The 14307-nt window shown below is 40.1% G+C and overlaps 1 protein-coding gene across 6 annotated transcripts in view; it reads left to right on the forward strand.

The window, feature by feature from the left end:
* The first annotated feature begins 4555 nt into the window (after positions 1-4555).
* FXR1 (FMR1 autosomal homolog 1) overlaps positions 4556-14307 on the forward strand; it is a 57551-nt gene continuing 47799 nt past the window's right edge. For 5 of the 6 annotated variants that reach the window (XM_033403092.2, XM_049710651.1, XM_033403093.2 and 2 more), the window contains exon 1: positions 4565-4783. In XM_033403092.2, coding sequence (XP_033258983.1) covers positions 4733-4783 — 51 coding nt within the window. In that variant the 5' untranslated portion in view covers positions 4565-4732. Of the gene's footprint in view, positions 4784-14307 lie in introns of all 6 variants that reach the window. The other variant, XM_049710652.1, reaches the window with a different exon arrangement.

Consider the following 14307-nt stretch of genomic DNA (forward strand, 5'->3'; position numbering starts at 1 on the left):
TTTCACATTAGTTTAGGGCCTAGGGTGGAATGAGGTTCAGTTTCTGAGCAAAATAAAACCAGAATGGTCCCTTCCTTTCTTTTTCTCTTTTTCTTTCTTTTCTTAAATATTTATTTATTTATTTATTTATTTGGTTGTGCCGGGTCTTTGTTGTGGCAGGAGGGCTCCTTAGTTGTGGCTTGCTGGCTCTTTAGTTGTGGCATGGGAACTTTTACTTGCAGCATGCACGTGGGATCTAGTTCCCTGACCAGGGATTGAACCCGGGCCCCCTGCATTGGGAGCACAGAGTCTTCATCACTGCGTCACCAGAGAAGTCCCTGGTATGGTTTCCTTCTTCCTTCATCCTGGGTTGCCTATCTCATAGGGACTCTACAATATCAAGACAACTAAACTCAACAGTTTGGTTTAATGTAATTTTCTTTTATATTAATTCTTATACTCAAAGTCTGATAATATATTGTGATTAAAAAAATCAAAGATACCTATAGAACAAAAGTTGAAATATTTTAAATTATGACTCCAGAGTCTTTTATCAGCTATTCATAAAACAGGGCACAATTTGTTTTGGAAACTGTTGGTTAAAATATTAAGAGTTATTTTTATGGGCTTCCTTGGTGGCGCAGTGGTTGAGAGTCCGCCTGCCGATGCAGGGGACATGGGTTCGTGCCCTGATCCGCGAAGATCCTACATGCCGCGGAGCGGCTGGGCCCGTGAGCCATGGCCGCTGAGCCTGCGCGTCCGGAGCCTGTGCTCCGCAATGGGAGAGGCCACAACAGTGAGAGGCCCGTGTACCGCAAAAAAAAAAAATAAATAAAAATTAAAAGTTATTTTAGACTTTCTAAATCTCTGTTTCTTGAGGAAGAAAAACTCCTGTAGTCTCTATTTAGTCAAGTTAAAATTATTTTCAAGTGAACAACTTCGAGAAGATGTAAAATGATGATAGCATGTTTCCATATCACATTTCATGAAGACAACTCAAACTAAATATAGTGCCACAAAATTGATCGAAATCTTAAGTTCTTAGTGTTCCAGTAGCTGTGTGTACAAAGTTTCATTATGTGTGTATTTAATTACATTTTTAAGGAACATTTTCCTATTTAATTTATAATTTTAAAAAAAAGAAATACTTTTCAACGTAGAAAATTTGTAAAACATAGAAAACATGAAGAAAAATAATCATTCATAATGCAACTGCCTGAAGATAACCACTGTTAACATTTTGGTAAACATCTTTATATTTTCATGCAATATATGTATATATTTTCTGTACAAAATTGATTCCATATACAGTATTTGACAGTCTTCCCTTTATAGTTACATTATAGACATTTACTCATATAATATTCCTCTAAAACTTTATCTCTAACAGCTGTGGAATATCCATGGTATAGTTTTTAAAAAATGAAAATACTTTTTTTTCCTGAGAATCAAGTGATATGTTCATTCCAAAAAATTTAGACAGTGCAAAAAAATAATAAAATTCATGTCAACCATAAGTCCACCTTCCAGAAATATACAACTATTAATATGAATTTCCAAGCCATATATATATGTATTGAATCTGTGCCTTCCCGCAGTGGAAGCGCAGAGTCCTAACCACTGAACCGCCAGGGAAGTCCTGCAGACACATTATTTTAAAGGTGATTACGTTTGCTGTTTTGTGACTTTTCCTTTCTTTAAAAGTTTTACTTATTTCCCAGTTTTATTGAGATATAATTGACATTCTTTTCCTTTTAATAATGAATGTCTTTTCAAGATGATGAATATAGATCTATAACAAAATTTTAAAATTTGTGTAATATTCTATTATGAGTATAACATGGGGGCAGCAAACAGGGTCGGGAGGTAGGCTTTGAAAATGGAAATGTGGGGGACATAAATCTAGTTCTGCTAACTTAAAACTTATGAGGTCTTAGGTAAATGACTGGTTGTGAGACAGGCTGGGTCCTGGGCCCCTTTGCTGGGACCTGGGCCCCTTTGCTGCAGTGCTTGCACCTGGACACACTGCTCCTCGAGCAACAAAATACAAAGAAAGTCTATGGGACTAAAAATAACTGCAGGCATGCACAGTTAGGGCAAATCCTGGACAAAAGATACAGAGACCAACATCCCAACTAACACTTTTGAAGAGCTTGGAGCAAAAGCAGGGTACTGAGCATGCCCCATGCACCACCTAAGGGGTGGGCAAACCAACTAAGGCACCCCTCTGGCCTGAGCCCTGGACACACCCCTACCCTCACCCCATATAAAGAACAAGCTTGCCTCCCCCTCCCCTCAGGGAATGAGCAAAAAAGGGAACGTGTTGTTTGTTCTCGATCCCCCTTGCTGCAGCAGGGGCCCCAATAAAGCCTTGCCTGGGTTTCTTTTCTGACCTCATCAATTTCTGTTGATTAAGGAGGCCAAGAACCCTGGTCGGTAACAGTTGCTGCAAATCTCAATTGCTTAATGGAAATCATAAGGTCTACCTAGCAGGAGTAGTAAAGTGTTGGTGGGAAGGGGTTTGGTGGGGGGAGAGGGGGTTGTCCAAACTCAAAATGTTTTTAGCATGCAAGACCTGAAGAGGACCAATCTTTATTCTTCAAAGTTAAGATAATTTGGCCTTGGTCCAAACGGAACTATCACAGCCCTACCCAAAGTCACTCACATTGAGAAACAAATGCGAAGGCCAAGGAAGGAAGAAGAAAGGAAGGAAGAGAAGGGAAGAAGGAAGGAAGATCTGTAAAACAAAGTAGGACACTCATACATTGCTGGTGGGAATGCAAATGGTGTGGCTGCTTTGGAAAAGAGTCTGGCAATTCTTCAAAAGCTTAAACATGGAGTTGCCATGAGTCAGCAATTCCAATTCCAAGTGTATACCCAAGAGCAGTTAAAAGATCTGTCTATACAATAACTGGTGTTGGAATCTTCATATCGGCATTATTCCTAACAGCTAAAAAAGTGGAAACGAACCAACTGGCCATCAACAGATGAATGAATAAGTAAAATGATGTGGTATATCATACAATGGTATTTTTGATAATAAAAAGGAATGAATAGTGGTATATGCTACAACATGGCTGACTCTTGAAAATACTATGTTAACTGAAAGAAGCTAGTCATAAAAGACCACATATTATATGATTCCATTTGTATGAAATGTCTAGATTAGGCAAATCTATAGAGACAAAAAGCAGACTAGCGGTTGCCTAGGGCTTTGGGAGTTGGGCTGAAATGGGGCGTGACTATCAACAGGTGAAAGGGTTTTTTGCGGGAGTGGTGAAAATGTTCTCAAATTGATTGTGGAGATGATTGCACAACTGTATGAATATACTAAAAACCATTGAACTGTATGCCTTAAATGGAAGAATTGTATGGTGCGTGAATTATATCTCAATAAAGCTGTTGGAAAAAAAGCAAACTAGGGCATTGTAGTTCTGAAGGATCATAATAAGATGGTATATAAAGTGTTGGACACGTGAAGCCCTTAGTAAATGGTGGCTATTACTCATTGATGGGTTAGTGTGTTTGCGTTTTCCTCACAGTGATGAACATTTTATAAAGAACATTCTGTACATAGCAATATGGTGCACTTTTGAAGCCTCCATTTCCTTTCCTAACCTTTGGAGATGTAGAAGTGCTGATGGAACGTTATGTACATTTTTAAAGGACACCCCCCCCCCCGCCCCCTTTCCCCAGAAAGGCTAGGGCTAGGCCAGTGGGCATTTCCTTGAGGCGGTAGAATGCCAGCAAAGCATCCTTTTCCAGAGTTTTTCTGTCAAAACGGTAAGACAACACACAGAAAAGAATACTTCCACTATTATTTCCAAATGTCTTGCTTTGGGAAAAACTTTTATTGTTAAAACAAATATTCAAAGTATCTCAATCATAACGCTTACGGTATTGCTGCAGGTTCTGGTAGAAAAGCCAAATTGGTTCTGCTCTTATCCTGTTTCTGGAAGTTCGCATGCACTGCAGCAGGGGAAAACTTGCTCTCCCTCTCTCTCGTTTCCCTGATTACCTTCTAACAATGATATTACCCCCTACATTTTGCTGCGGCTTGGAAACACAGCTAAGTTGAACTGGACGTAATTAGTTTGACTTTTTAAACAGCTAAAGTGGTAACAGGTGAGGAGAGAGCTGGGCCGAACAGTGTGGAGTCAGGTGGAGGCCACCGATTTTTTTTTAAGACCGAGGCGAGACAATTTAGAGCCCACTGTATATCCATTTTTAGGCTCCCTCTTTCCCCCAAAGTTTGTGCCAGTGGGCGTCTGAAGCCCCCAGAGTGGGGGCTTCTCTGGGTGGGGAAGCTACTTCAGGGTTACCAGAACCTCAAGGAAGTTTCAGGGCAGGATGCCCGAAACCGGCAGAACGCAGAAGCGTGGGACACGCGGCGCCCGCCGGGCCAGTTTAGTCCCGGCTGGCTGGAGGACCGCACAGGCTGGGGCTGGTAAGCTGCGGGCACTGGGGGGCGGGAACGTAGGGGCGGGTCAACAAGGTCGGGCGATTGTGTCGGGAGGCGAACAGAACGTTGCGGCGGCGGGCGGAGCCGGGGGCTAGCGATGTAAGGAGCGGGGGGGCTCCCACTGGGAGAATCAGGACTGCGCGGTGAGACCCCAAGGGTGTGGGGCGGGGGATCCCAGTCCCCGCCCCGTTTTCCCCGTCCCTCCCCCTGCCTCCTTCACGCCCCTCCCCCTCCTCCTCTCTGGTTGGAAAGTTTCTAGAATCTCTTCCCAGCGGCCTTTGCGGTTCCAACATGGCGGAGCTGACGGTGGAGGTTCGCGGCTCCAACGGGGCTTTCTACAAGGTACTGACCCTTTTGCCGCTTTGTCGGGTCTTCTGGGGCCTGGGGCCGGTTTGAGGGAGGGTTGGTGGTCCTAGAGAGTGAGGTTTGGGGTCGAAAATGGCGGCTAGGCCAAAGCCCGAGGCCGCTAGGTTCATCGCTTCTCCCCCCTCCACCCGCGGTTTAACGGTCTCGGGGGCCCGGGCTCCGTTATGTTTTGAAACAACACGTCGGATATCTTTTGCGTATTCCTATTTATTAATCTTCTTCTTGGATGCTCGTGTGGCCCTTGGCGGGCCGGTGAGGAGAAGCCGAATGGCGGCAGGGAGCTCCCTGGGAGCAGGCCCGAGCTCCGGGAGGTTGGGGGCAGTCGTGAAAGGAGGTGGTGGGATTGTGTGGTCACAGCCGCTCCCCCGCCCCTCGGACTGGGCCGAGCGGGAGCGCCTCGGCCCGCTGCTCCGACCCCTCCCCACCCCCTTGGGGGGGGGCGCCTCGCGGAATCTTAGGAATTCACCTTTGTACTAGGGTTTCGGGCTAATAAACTTCTGTGTCTGAAGGGGGAGCGGGTGCCGGATTGAGGGTTAGGATCGAAGAGAAAACTAGAAAATCTTGAAATGTGGCGGGTAGAAATATTTTTTGCGGCCTGGGAAATTGGGCGGCGCCTTAGCTCCTCTATTACGGAAGAAAAGGCGAGAGTTCTAGGCTTTAAGATTTAAAATGTGAAATGGATTAAGGAGACACAGGTGGGGAGGTGACTAGTTTCTTTATCAGTTAGTACCCAGTGTTTGGGGAAGGTGTTGAACCCCCCCCCCCGAGGTTTTTTGTTTCCATCGGGTGGAAGGAGGTGCATTACTGTGGGATCGGATCTGGAAAACGGAAGAGGAATTCGAGAGTAGAGGAATTTAGTAGGGGCTTCCAGTGTAGGGGTGACATAGATGAAAATGAAATCCTTACAGTTTATTTTTGCCATTATAACGGTCCTTTCTCCCGATTCTCCCTTTCTCCCAAAGTATGCCACGAGGTTACAAGATCAATACAAAATCTCCCCAGCTGTTGTCTGTCAGTCAGTGTCACTAAGCCAGCATCTCAAATGTTTGAGAGTCCTGGCTATTTTTATGAAGGGCCTTCTCCTAATACAGGAGTAGTATTGTGAGTACGCAGAATGTATTCTCACTGGGTTTCGTTTCAGCGTGCCTTTTATCCCGCACAGAATTTTTTTTACTACGTGGTCATAATTCCTAGTTTCAGTGTTGCTTTTCCTTTCCTAGTTTGCTAATTAGCTATGTGGAATTGGTTTAGTTATCACTTGGTAATAGCATGGTGGGGAATCACAGTTGGCTCTGAAGGATCTCCGTAAGTATTTACAAGTTTAAATCTTAAGGTGGTTAGCATGAAGTAAAAACTGGGACTGCTTGGTGGAAAGGAGTCCTTTAATCCTTTAATGTGTGACTGGTTACATTATCAGTCTAGGTTTACAACTAGGTGTCAGAGAAAAGACGAGTAAAATTTGAGTAGATACTTAATTAACTTCTGTTCTTTATTTAAGATTTTCTTTGATGTGGACCATATTTTAAAAGTCTTTATTGAATTTGTTACAACTCTTGCTTCTGTTTTATGCTTTGGTTTTTTTGGCTGAGAGGCATGTGGGATCTTAGTTCCCCTACCAGGGATCCGGCCCATACCGCCTGCATGGAAGGCGAAGTCTTAACCACTGCACTTCCACGGAAGTCCCCTTCTGTTCTTAAACCTAATGGCTGCCTTCTCTGAACGACAGCAGATACAATTGTGGCACAATGCACAAAGAATGGGCTTATACTTTTTCTTGTCAAGGATAGATAAGGTTCATCATATTTGTATCATTTTTACTATTTGGCTATTCAGTTCTTGTGTAATGGAGGTATGCATTTTTTCCTGGCATATCGAAATACAGAAAAGATTATTTTGCCTTAACAAATTATTTTCAGCATGTTGATGGTAGATACAACACCATTTCTTTTTATCCAAGTATATTTTATTTATGTTGTTCACCTGCTATACATTTATTATTTTTTTTAATTTATAAGGTTGAATAAGATCGTCAGTTTGAATGTTTTAGTAAAGATTGTTTACCAACTTACTTCGGTTTCCCAAAGTTTTTTTGTTGTTTTATTTTGCTTTTGGCAATTCACGAATCAAATGCCGCCATTTTGGAACTCCAAAGTATTTTGTTGTTGATACCTATCCATACTCTACAAAATCTGCTTGATTCTTAGACTTTGATTCCATTACCCATTTTTGTCTAACAAAGTAAAGTAACGTGGTTTTTTGGCAGAGGTTGGGAAGGACCCTAGTCACGTTGTCTCTACTGAGATAGCACTAGAACGTTTGGAATTTTATGTCCTACCATATTCCATTTGTACATGCACTATGTGTAAACTACGGTCTTCGAACTCTGAAATAGTGAGCATGATGAAGTGGAAGGAGCTGTGCATTTGAAGTTAAACACATGGGAATTCTAGGTCTGTACATACTTAAGCTTACTTAACATTGTCTAGCAATGCACCCTTGACCAAATATCCCTGGGCTATAGTCTTTTGTATAAAATGAGGCTTTTGAAGTAGTTCAGTAGTCTACAGTATTTTTTTTTTTTTTTTTTTGCGTTACACGGGCCTCTCACTGTTGTGGCCTCTCCCGTTACGGAGCACAGGCTCTGGACGCGCAGACTCAGCGGCCATGGCTCATGGGCCCAGCCGCTCCGAGGCATGTGGGATCCTCCCGGACCGGGGCACGAACCCGCGTCCCCTGCATCGGCAGGCGGACTCTCAACCAATGCGCCACCAGAGAAGCCCTACAGTATTTTTTATCCCATGAAACTGTCCGCTTGGAAAAAATATTGGCTCACCGCAGAAGCAGTTTTATTAATTTAATTACATGAATTTTTTGAGATTAATTTGCATATGGTAAAGTGCATCTTTTTTGTCATACAGTTATGTGAGCTTTGATAAATGCTAACAGTTGTGTAACCACTACCACTAGCATGGAGGGATAGAATAGTTCCACCATCCCCTTAATTTCTATCCTGCCCCTTTGCAGTCATCCTCTCTCCACACCCTCAGAACCTGGGGTGGTTTCTGTCCCCATAGTTTTGCCTTTTCCAGAATGTCCTAAACATAATCATACAGATACTGTGTAGAGTTTTCAGCTTGGCTTTTGTTTAGTGTGGAAGTAATTTTATTTTAAGTAATTTTTTTTTAATTTAAAAAATAATACATGGTCAGTGAGGGATTTTAGAAACTATCAGAAAAAACCAGAAGTTGCCTTGAGATAACAGCAGGTAACATTTTGGTGTATTCTTTTCTTTCAGTGGTGGTTTTCAATATACAGGTGATTGTGATTTTCCTCCTCATTTTCTCCCCTTTTCTCTGCCCTGCCTACCCCCAACACACTTGGCTGTAAATGCGAATTGCCATTGAAGAATTTCAAAGTCAAGGGATTAGTAGCCAGTATCATGCTTGAGGCAGTGCGCTGTAGATATTGATTAAAGATTTTTAGTGGAACTGAAACTTAATTGCACAAAATAATTGGAACCGGTGAAGAAGATTCAACCCCAAAATAGGATAGTTTCTTTTTTCCCCCCAAATATTTACACAAATGATTGCATACTAAATACTTTGTTCTGCATCCTGTACTTTTTACTTAACAGTGGATCTATGGTAGTTAAAGACATAAAAACTTGATATACTCTTGTTTGAAGCCAGATAACTCTATAGGGGTTGGGAAGAATGGGAAATATGGTAATTAAGCACTTGATGGGGGATGTAATTTTATATAAAAATTCGCTTTTATAGCCTTTTTTATCTGGAGTGAGGCATCATAGGGTTTATACTACTGGTCATTTAAGATGCCTTTTTTCTTTTTGTTTCCTTTTTAAAGCTTTCAGATGGAATTTACATTCTCTGGTAGTGTATTTACAGAATTGTGTAACCATTACCACAATCTTATTTTAGAACATTTTCGTTAACCCCAAAAAAGCCTTGTGCCCATTTGGGGTCATTAAAGTGCTTTTTAACTGATGTATATGATTTTAAGCTTTGTAATAGCATTGCAGCTTGCATAGCCATGAGCAGAATATAATTTTAAATAGAAGTTGAAAGTAAGTCACTCAATTTCTGGCTCTTGGAGAGGAAAGTTTCCATGGTGTTCCAGGGAAATGTGTGATCTCTAAGATGGCTGAATGAATTTTCAGGCCTTCTCTGTAGAAGATAGAATTACTTTTAGAGCTCCGTGATTTCTGGTTTTGACTGTGTAATTGATCAACTATAGAACATTTTAAAGTGCTATAATATTTGCAAAATTTCCTTTTTGCTTTAGTTTAATATTTAAATGAAATTTGAGAGTAATTAAATTATGTAATAGGTTTATTATTGCTAATGATGATGGTCTGTAGAGTTACAGTAAAGGAGTTGTGTTTTGAAAATGTACTGACTTCAGGTTAGTGTAGAATATTGTTGATTTCTTTGTGGAGATTAGTAATTGAGGAAAAGATGGTTGCTCTCTTACTGGGGACACTATTAAGTTAAGAACATACAGTTCCAGATGTTACGAAGCTGTTGTTGTACATGTTTTAAAATGCAGTTTTTTAAATATGTAAAAGAATAGGATTTAACTAAATGAAAAGGCCACTTAATTTTTTTTTTTTTTTTTTTTTTTTGCGGTACGCGGGCCTCTCACTGCTGTGGCCTCTCCCATTGCGGAGCACAGGCTCCGGACGCGCAGGCTCAGCGGCCATGGCTCATGGGCCCAGCCGCTCCGCGGCATGTGGGATCTTCCCAGACCGGGGCACGATCCCGTGTCCCCTGCATCAGCAGGCGGACTCTCAACCACTGCGCCACCAGGGAAGCCCTAATTTTTAAAAATTAAATTTAAATACTTTTCCTGTGAAGTTTTGTTTTTGTATTACAAGAACAATGTGTAATTAATGAAAAATCTGAAAACACAAAAGCAAAGAAAGAAAACTGTAATCTCGGCACTTTCCTGGTGGCGCAGTGGTTAAGAATCCACCTGCCAATGCAGGGGACACGAGTTTGAGCCCTGGTCCAGGAAGATCCCACATGCCGCGACACAACTATCGAGCCTGCACTCTAGAGCCCGTGAGCCATAACTACTGAGCCCATGTGCCACAACTACTGAAGCCCACGCCTGTGCTCCGCAACAAGAGAAGCCACTGCAATGAGAAGCCTGTGCGCTGCAACTAGAGAAAGCCCTTGTGCAGCAACAAAGACCCAATACAACCCAAAATAAATAAATTTATTTAAAAAAACAAACCGTAATCTTACCTATCTAGAGAATTTGTTGTCAAGGCCTTGGCTTTACTTACAGAAAACATACTTTTTCCATATTTTTCTTTCTATGCACCTTTATATTTTTTGTATCTTCAGATATTTGTGTGTATTCTGCGAGTAAAATAATAGTTTACTATTATCTGTTTACTGTGTATTCTTTGAGGCTTGTACATGTATTTCCTGATTTTGTTCTCTCAGGGACTGCATGAGGTATGTGTTTTTATCCTCATTTTACATATTAGGAAACTGACAATAATGATTAAATAACGTCCCAATTACACTGTAGCTGAAATGAGATTTAACGCCAGGGCTTCTCACTTCCAGTTGCCTGGTTCAGCATAGCATGAGAAGTTCGCCAAAGGAAGTCTCATGGCAGTAAGCTTATGTTTTAGCTAGGAAGACAAGGCAGACACTTGACAGGATAATAACAACTCAGGAACTGAATTCTCTACCACAGTGTTAAGGATGTAGCAGACTTGCTTTTTTGTAGTTGAAGAGCAGTATGCATTCTATGATTGACCCCTAATTCTCGTACTAGCTAGTTTGTGAGGGCTTAGGTTTTTCATCCGCAGTATGAGGCACTTGGATTTCTTTTGACAGTTTATCAAGTGGTGGAATCTGCTAGGTTGTTAGTTCACTAAGGTCCTATCTAGCTCTAACAACAATAACAAGCTATTATCTACTGAGCACTCAGACTATCAGACTGTGTAGGTACTTTACATGAATTTATCTTACTTAGTCCTCTCAGTCACAGTGAAAGAGATAATGTTACCCCAGTTGAGGAAAGTGAGGCTAAGCGAATCTATCCATAAAATTAATAGGCTGATTCAAGATTCATAATGATGTTTTGAACTTCAGAGAGCCTGATCTCTAACCATTATGTGATTTTTTTTTCCAAGTACGAATATATGGCTTATCAAATTATTAATTATAAATTCTGATCAATACAGTGGGAGTCAAGAGGACTGAATTGGGAGGATTCCTGGAGAAATGATTTGAGCTTTGCTTCACATTACAGAAATCTGCCCTTTCTGATGGTAGCCACTCATCATGGGGCTGAAATATACTAGCCTGAATTGAGATGTGCTTTAATTGTAAAAGTTATACTAGATTTCAAAGACTTAGTATGAAAAAAGGAATGTAAGACTGCAGTTTTAAAATTTTGATTACATGTTGAAATAATATTTTGGATATATAGGGTTAAAATTATTAAAATTAACTTCACCTGTTTCTTTTTACTTATTTTAATATACTTAGAAATTTTAAAACTAGACATATGGCTCAAATTATAATTTGTGCTGGATAGTTGTGATTTATACCATCCTTAATTGCTAGCTTTATAGTGTTTGTTATATGTAAGGTATTTTGGGAAATGTTTGAAATGCTTTTTTATATGTGTATATGTATGAAACGTCCTGTTCGAATTTTAAGGTGTGACACAGTAGTTATCAAAAGGCTTGAGAATATTCTTTGGCAGATGTTTAGCTAATAGTAGTAAATTCTATTGTGACGCTGGTGTAAAATTTTCTAGGACCAAATCTAAATTTTCTAGGACCAAATATAGAATAGCTTGAGCAAAACAAAATTAAGTAATGCAAAGCATTACTTTTGTTATTTAATCTGTACGTGTAATATCTATTTACACGAACAACAATCTCTTCAATTTATTTTTCCTTACATTAAAGAGGCTGATAGCCATGGCAAAGTTGAACCAAAGTTAAATCTAAGTTAAATGTTAGTTGTTATAACTTGTCTTCCATACTCTAGCCTCAGCATTTTTTGCTTAGCTTTTTTGGGAGCATGAGTAGAGGTCTCCCCAGTAATAATTATGAAATTTATAGTTGTTGTTGGCAAAGCAACATGGCATTTCCCTGTTAGTATTTCTTCAGAATCAGGAATCTCATTTTTCGGGTTCCTATCTCCGTGCCTTCTTATTCTGGCTAATTAATAATAGTAAAACTTCTTGGGACTTCTTGGCGGTCCAGCGGTTAAGACTCTGTGCTCCCAATGCAGGGGGCAGGGGTTCAGTCCGTGGTCGGGGAACTAAGATCCTGATGCTGCACAGCGTGGCCAAAAAAAAAAAAAAAAGTAGAACTTTTCTTGCTTCATAGCTTTTTGCTTTAATAGTTTTCCAGGTTATTTTCAAGTCTTAAGTTTTCCAGTGACTTGATATGTATAGTTCATTAGTAGACCTTCAGTACATATTTGTTGAATGAACAAATGGATCAGTCATTCTTGGTTTCTAGACACTCTTTTGACTTGTTAATATTTGTATAAATGCATATATACAAAACTAAATTATTTGTGATTTTGATTCAAGCTGAACTTAAATTTTTTTTTGAGGGGTTATACATTGATCCTGGTCAAGCTCAGATATGTCCCAGAACTTAATGCATATATAGAATTATAGAGAACTTCAACTCAGCTCTTGGCAACAGGAAAGTCATTATAGTTTTGTGTGGCCATTTGAAACCTCTGAGTCTTTCTATTTCAGGAACTGTTGGATATTATAAACTTGTGAAATTAATAAGCCAAGAACATTACTAGTATGTAAGCATTAGTAGATATTTATGTATTCTTATGAAATCCTCACATTTTCATTGTCATTTTTTATTCAGAACAGGTAAATGTTCAGTACTAAGGGATGCTGAAGGCTTGCCTTGAGTAACTTTTTTCCTTAAAAGAACATACTCCATAATGATGCAATAATTTCTGTAATACATAATGTAATTAGTAAATTTGTGGATTTTATTTGTAGAACATGTGTCCATTGATTGGAAATAATTTCGGGACATAGATGTAGGTCCTTTAAAATAAAAGTGTGTATTGTTTGAAGTTAAGAAAATTTTTGATTGCAGCAGTCTTTTTTGGGGTACGCAGGCCTCTCCCTGCTGTGGCCTCTCCTGTTGCGGAGCACAGGCTCCGGACGCGCAGGCTCAGCGGCCATGGCTCATGGGCCCAGTCGCTCTGCGGCATGTGGGATCTTCCCGGAGCGGGGCACGAACCCATGTCCGCTGCATCGGCAGGCGGACTCTCAACCACTGCGCCACCAAGGAAGCCCGATTGCAGCAGTCTTGAATGTGCTCATTACTGGAATCAAATAACAACCCAGATCTTTTAGATGTTGTATGTAAACATCAAACAAACGAGTTTATTACTTAGAATGTGGATTTGAGGTCACTAGAGATGGAAAAATTAAAAAGATGTGGGGAGTGGTAATGTCTGTATATATGTGCTGTATGGAAATAGTGCAGATTGACAGAGTATTAAGGATAATCTCAACTCTTTAAAAATATTTATACATGCATATGCAAGTGTATAATTTTATACATATGTATAAGCGTATACAGACTTGCTTTATTGTAAATTTTTTTCTTTTTCCCTTGGTTTCCCTTTTCCACATGATCTCTCATTCACAATCCATTTAGGTAGCCTGTTTATAGCCAAGTATACATTGTGCCAGATTTTTCTTCATCCTCATAGAATGTACATAGATGCACATTCAGATACAAACGTAGGTGTTTTTCAGTATTGCGCTATAGAAATAAGATAATCTACATCTTGGCCATTTTCTGTTGGAGTGTAATTTATTTTTTAATGGTTACATATTTCACCATAAGAATTACTGTGAAATCCAGCCATTCCCTAGTTAATAGACATTTTGTTTTCAGTTTTTTTTCTGCTCCATGTGTGTTTCCATTGGATAGGTTTCAAAGAGCGAGATAGCTTGGTGGAAGGGAACTTTTACCTGTTAACTCTAATAAATGTTAACAGATTGCATTCTGAAAGGCTTAACACTTTGTATTTTCTCAATTGATGAATGTCAGCTTTTTTTTTAATTACATCCTTGCCAGAAATAGGCATTATAATCTTTGATTTCTGTGAATCTCTTGGATGTAAAGGTTGCAACTTTGATTTGCAAATCCCCACATGGGAATTTTAATGTTTGTTGGCCATTTGGATTTGCTTTTCCATAAATTACTTGTTTATCCCCATTTTCCTTCCGGGATGTCCTTTTTTGCTTTTTGAGATTTCTTAGGACTCATTATATGAATACCCCCTCCCCATCTATAATTTAACTCTCTGGTATCCCGGGCCATAGAGAAGTTCTGTTTTTTACATACTGAAGTACTTTTTCCCTGTTAAGGGTTCAGGGTTTCCAGCCTGGTTAAGACAGCCTGTGTCCAGATTATACATACAGTTCCTTAGGTTTTCTTAAAGTGTTTT

This window comes from Orcinus orca, chromosome 5 (genome assembly GCF_937001465.1).
Source record: "Orcinus orca chromosome 5, mOrcOrc1.1, whole genome shotgun sequence".
Lineage (NCBI taxonomy): Eukaryota > Metazoa > Chordata > Mammalia > Artiodactyla > Delphinidae > Orcinus > Orcinus orca.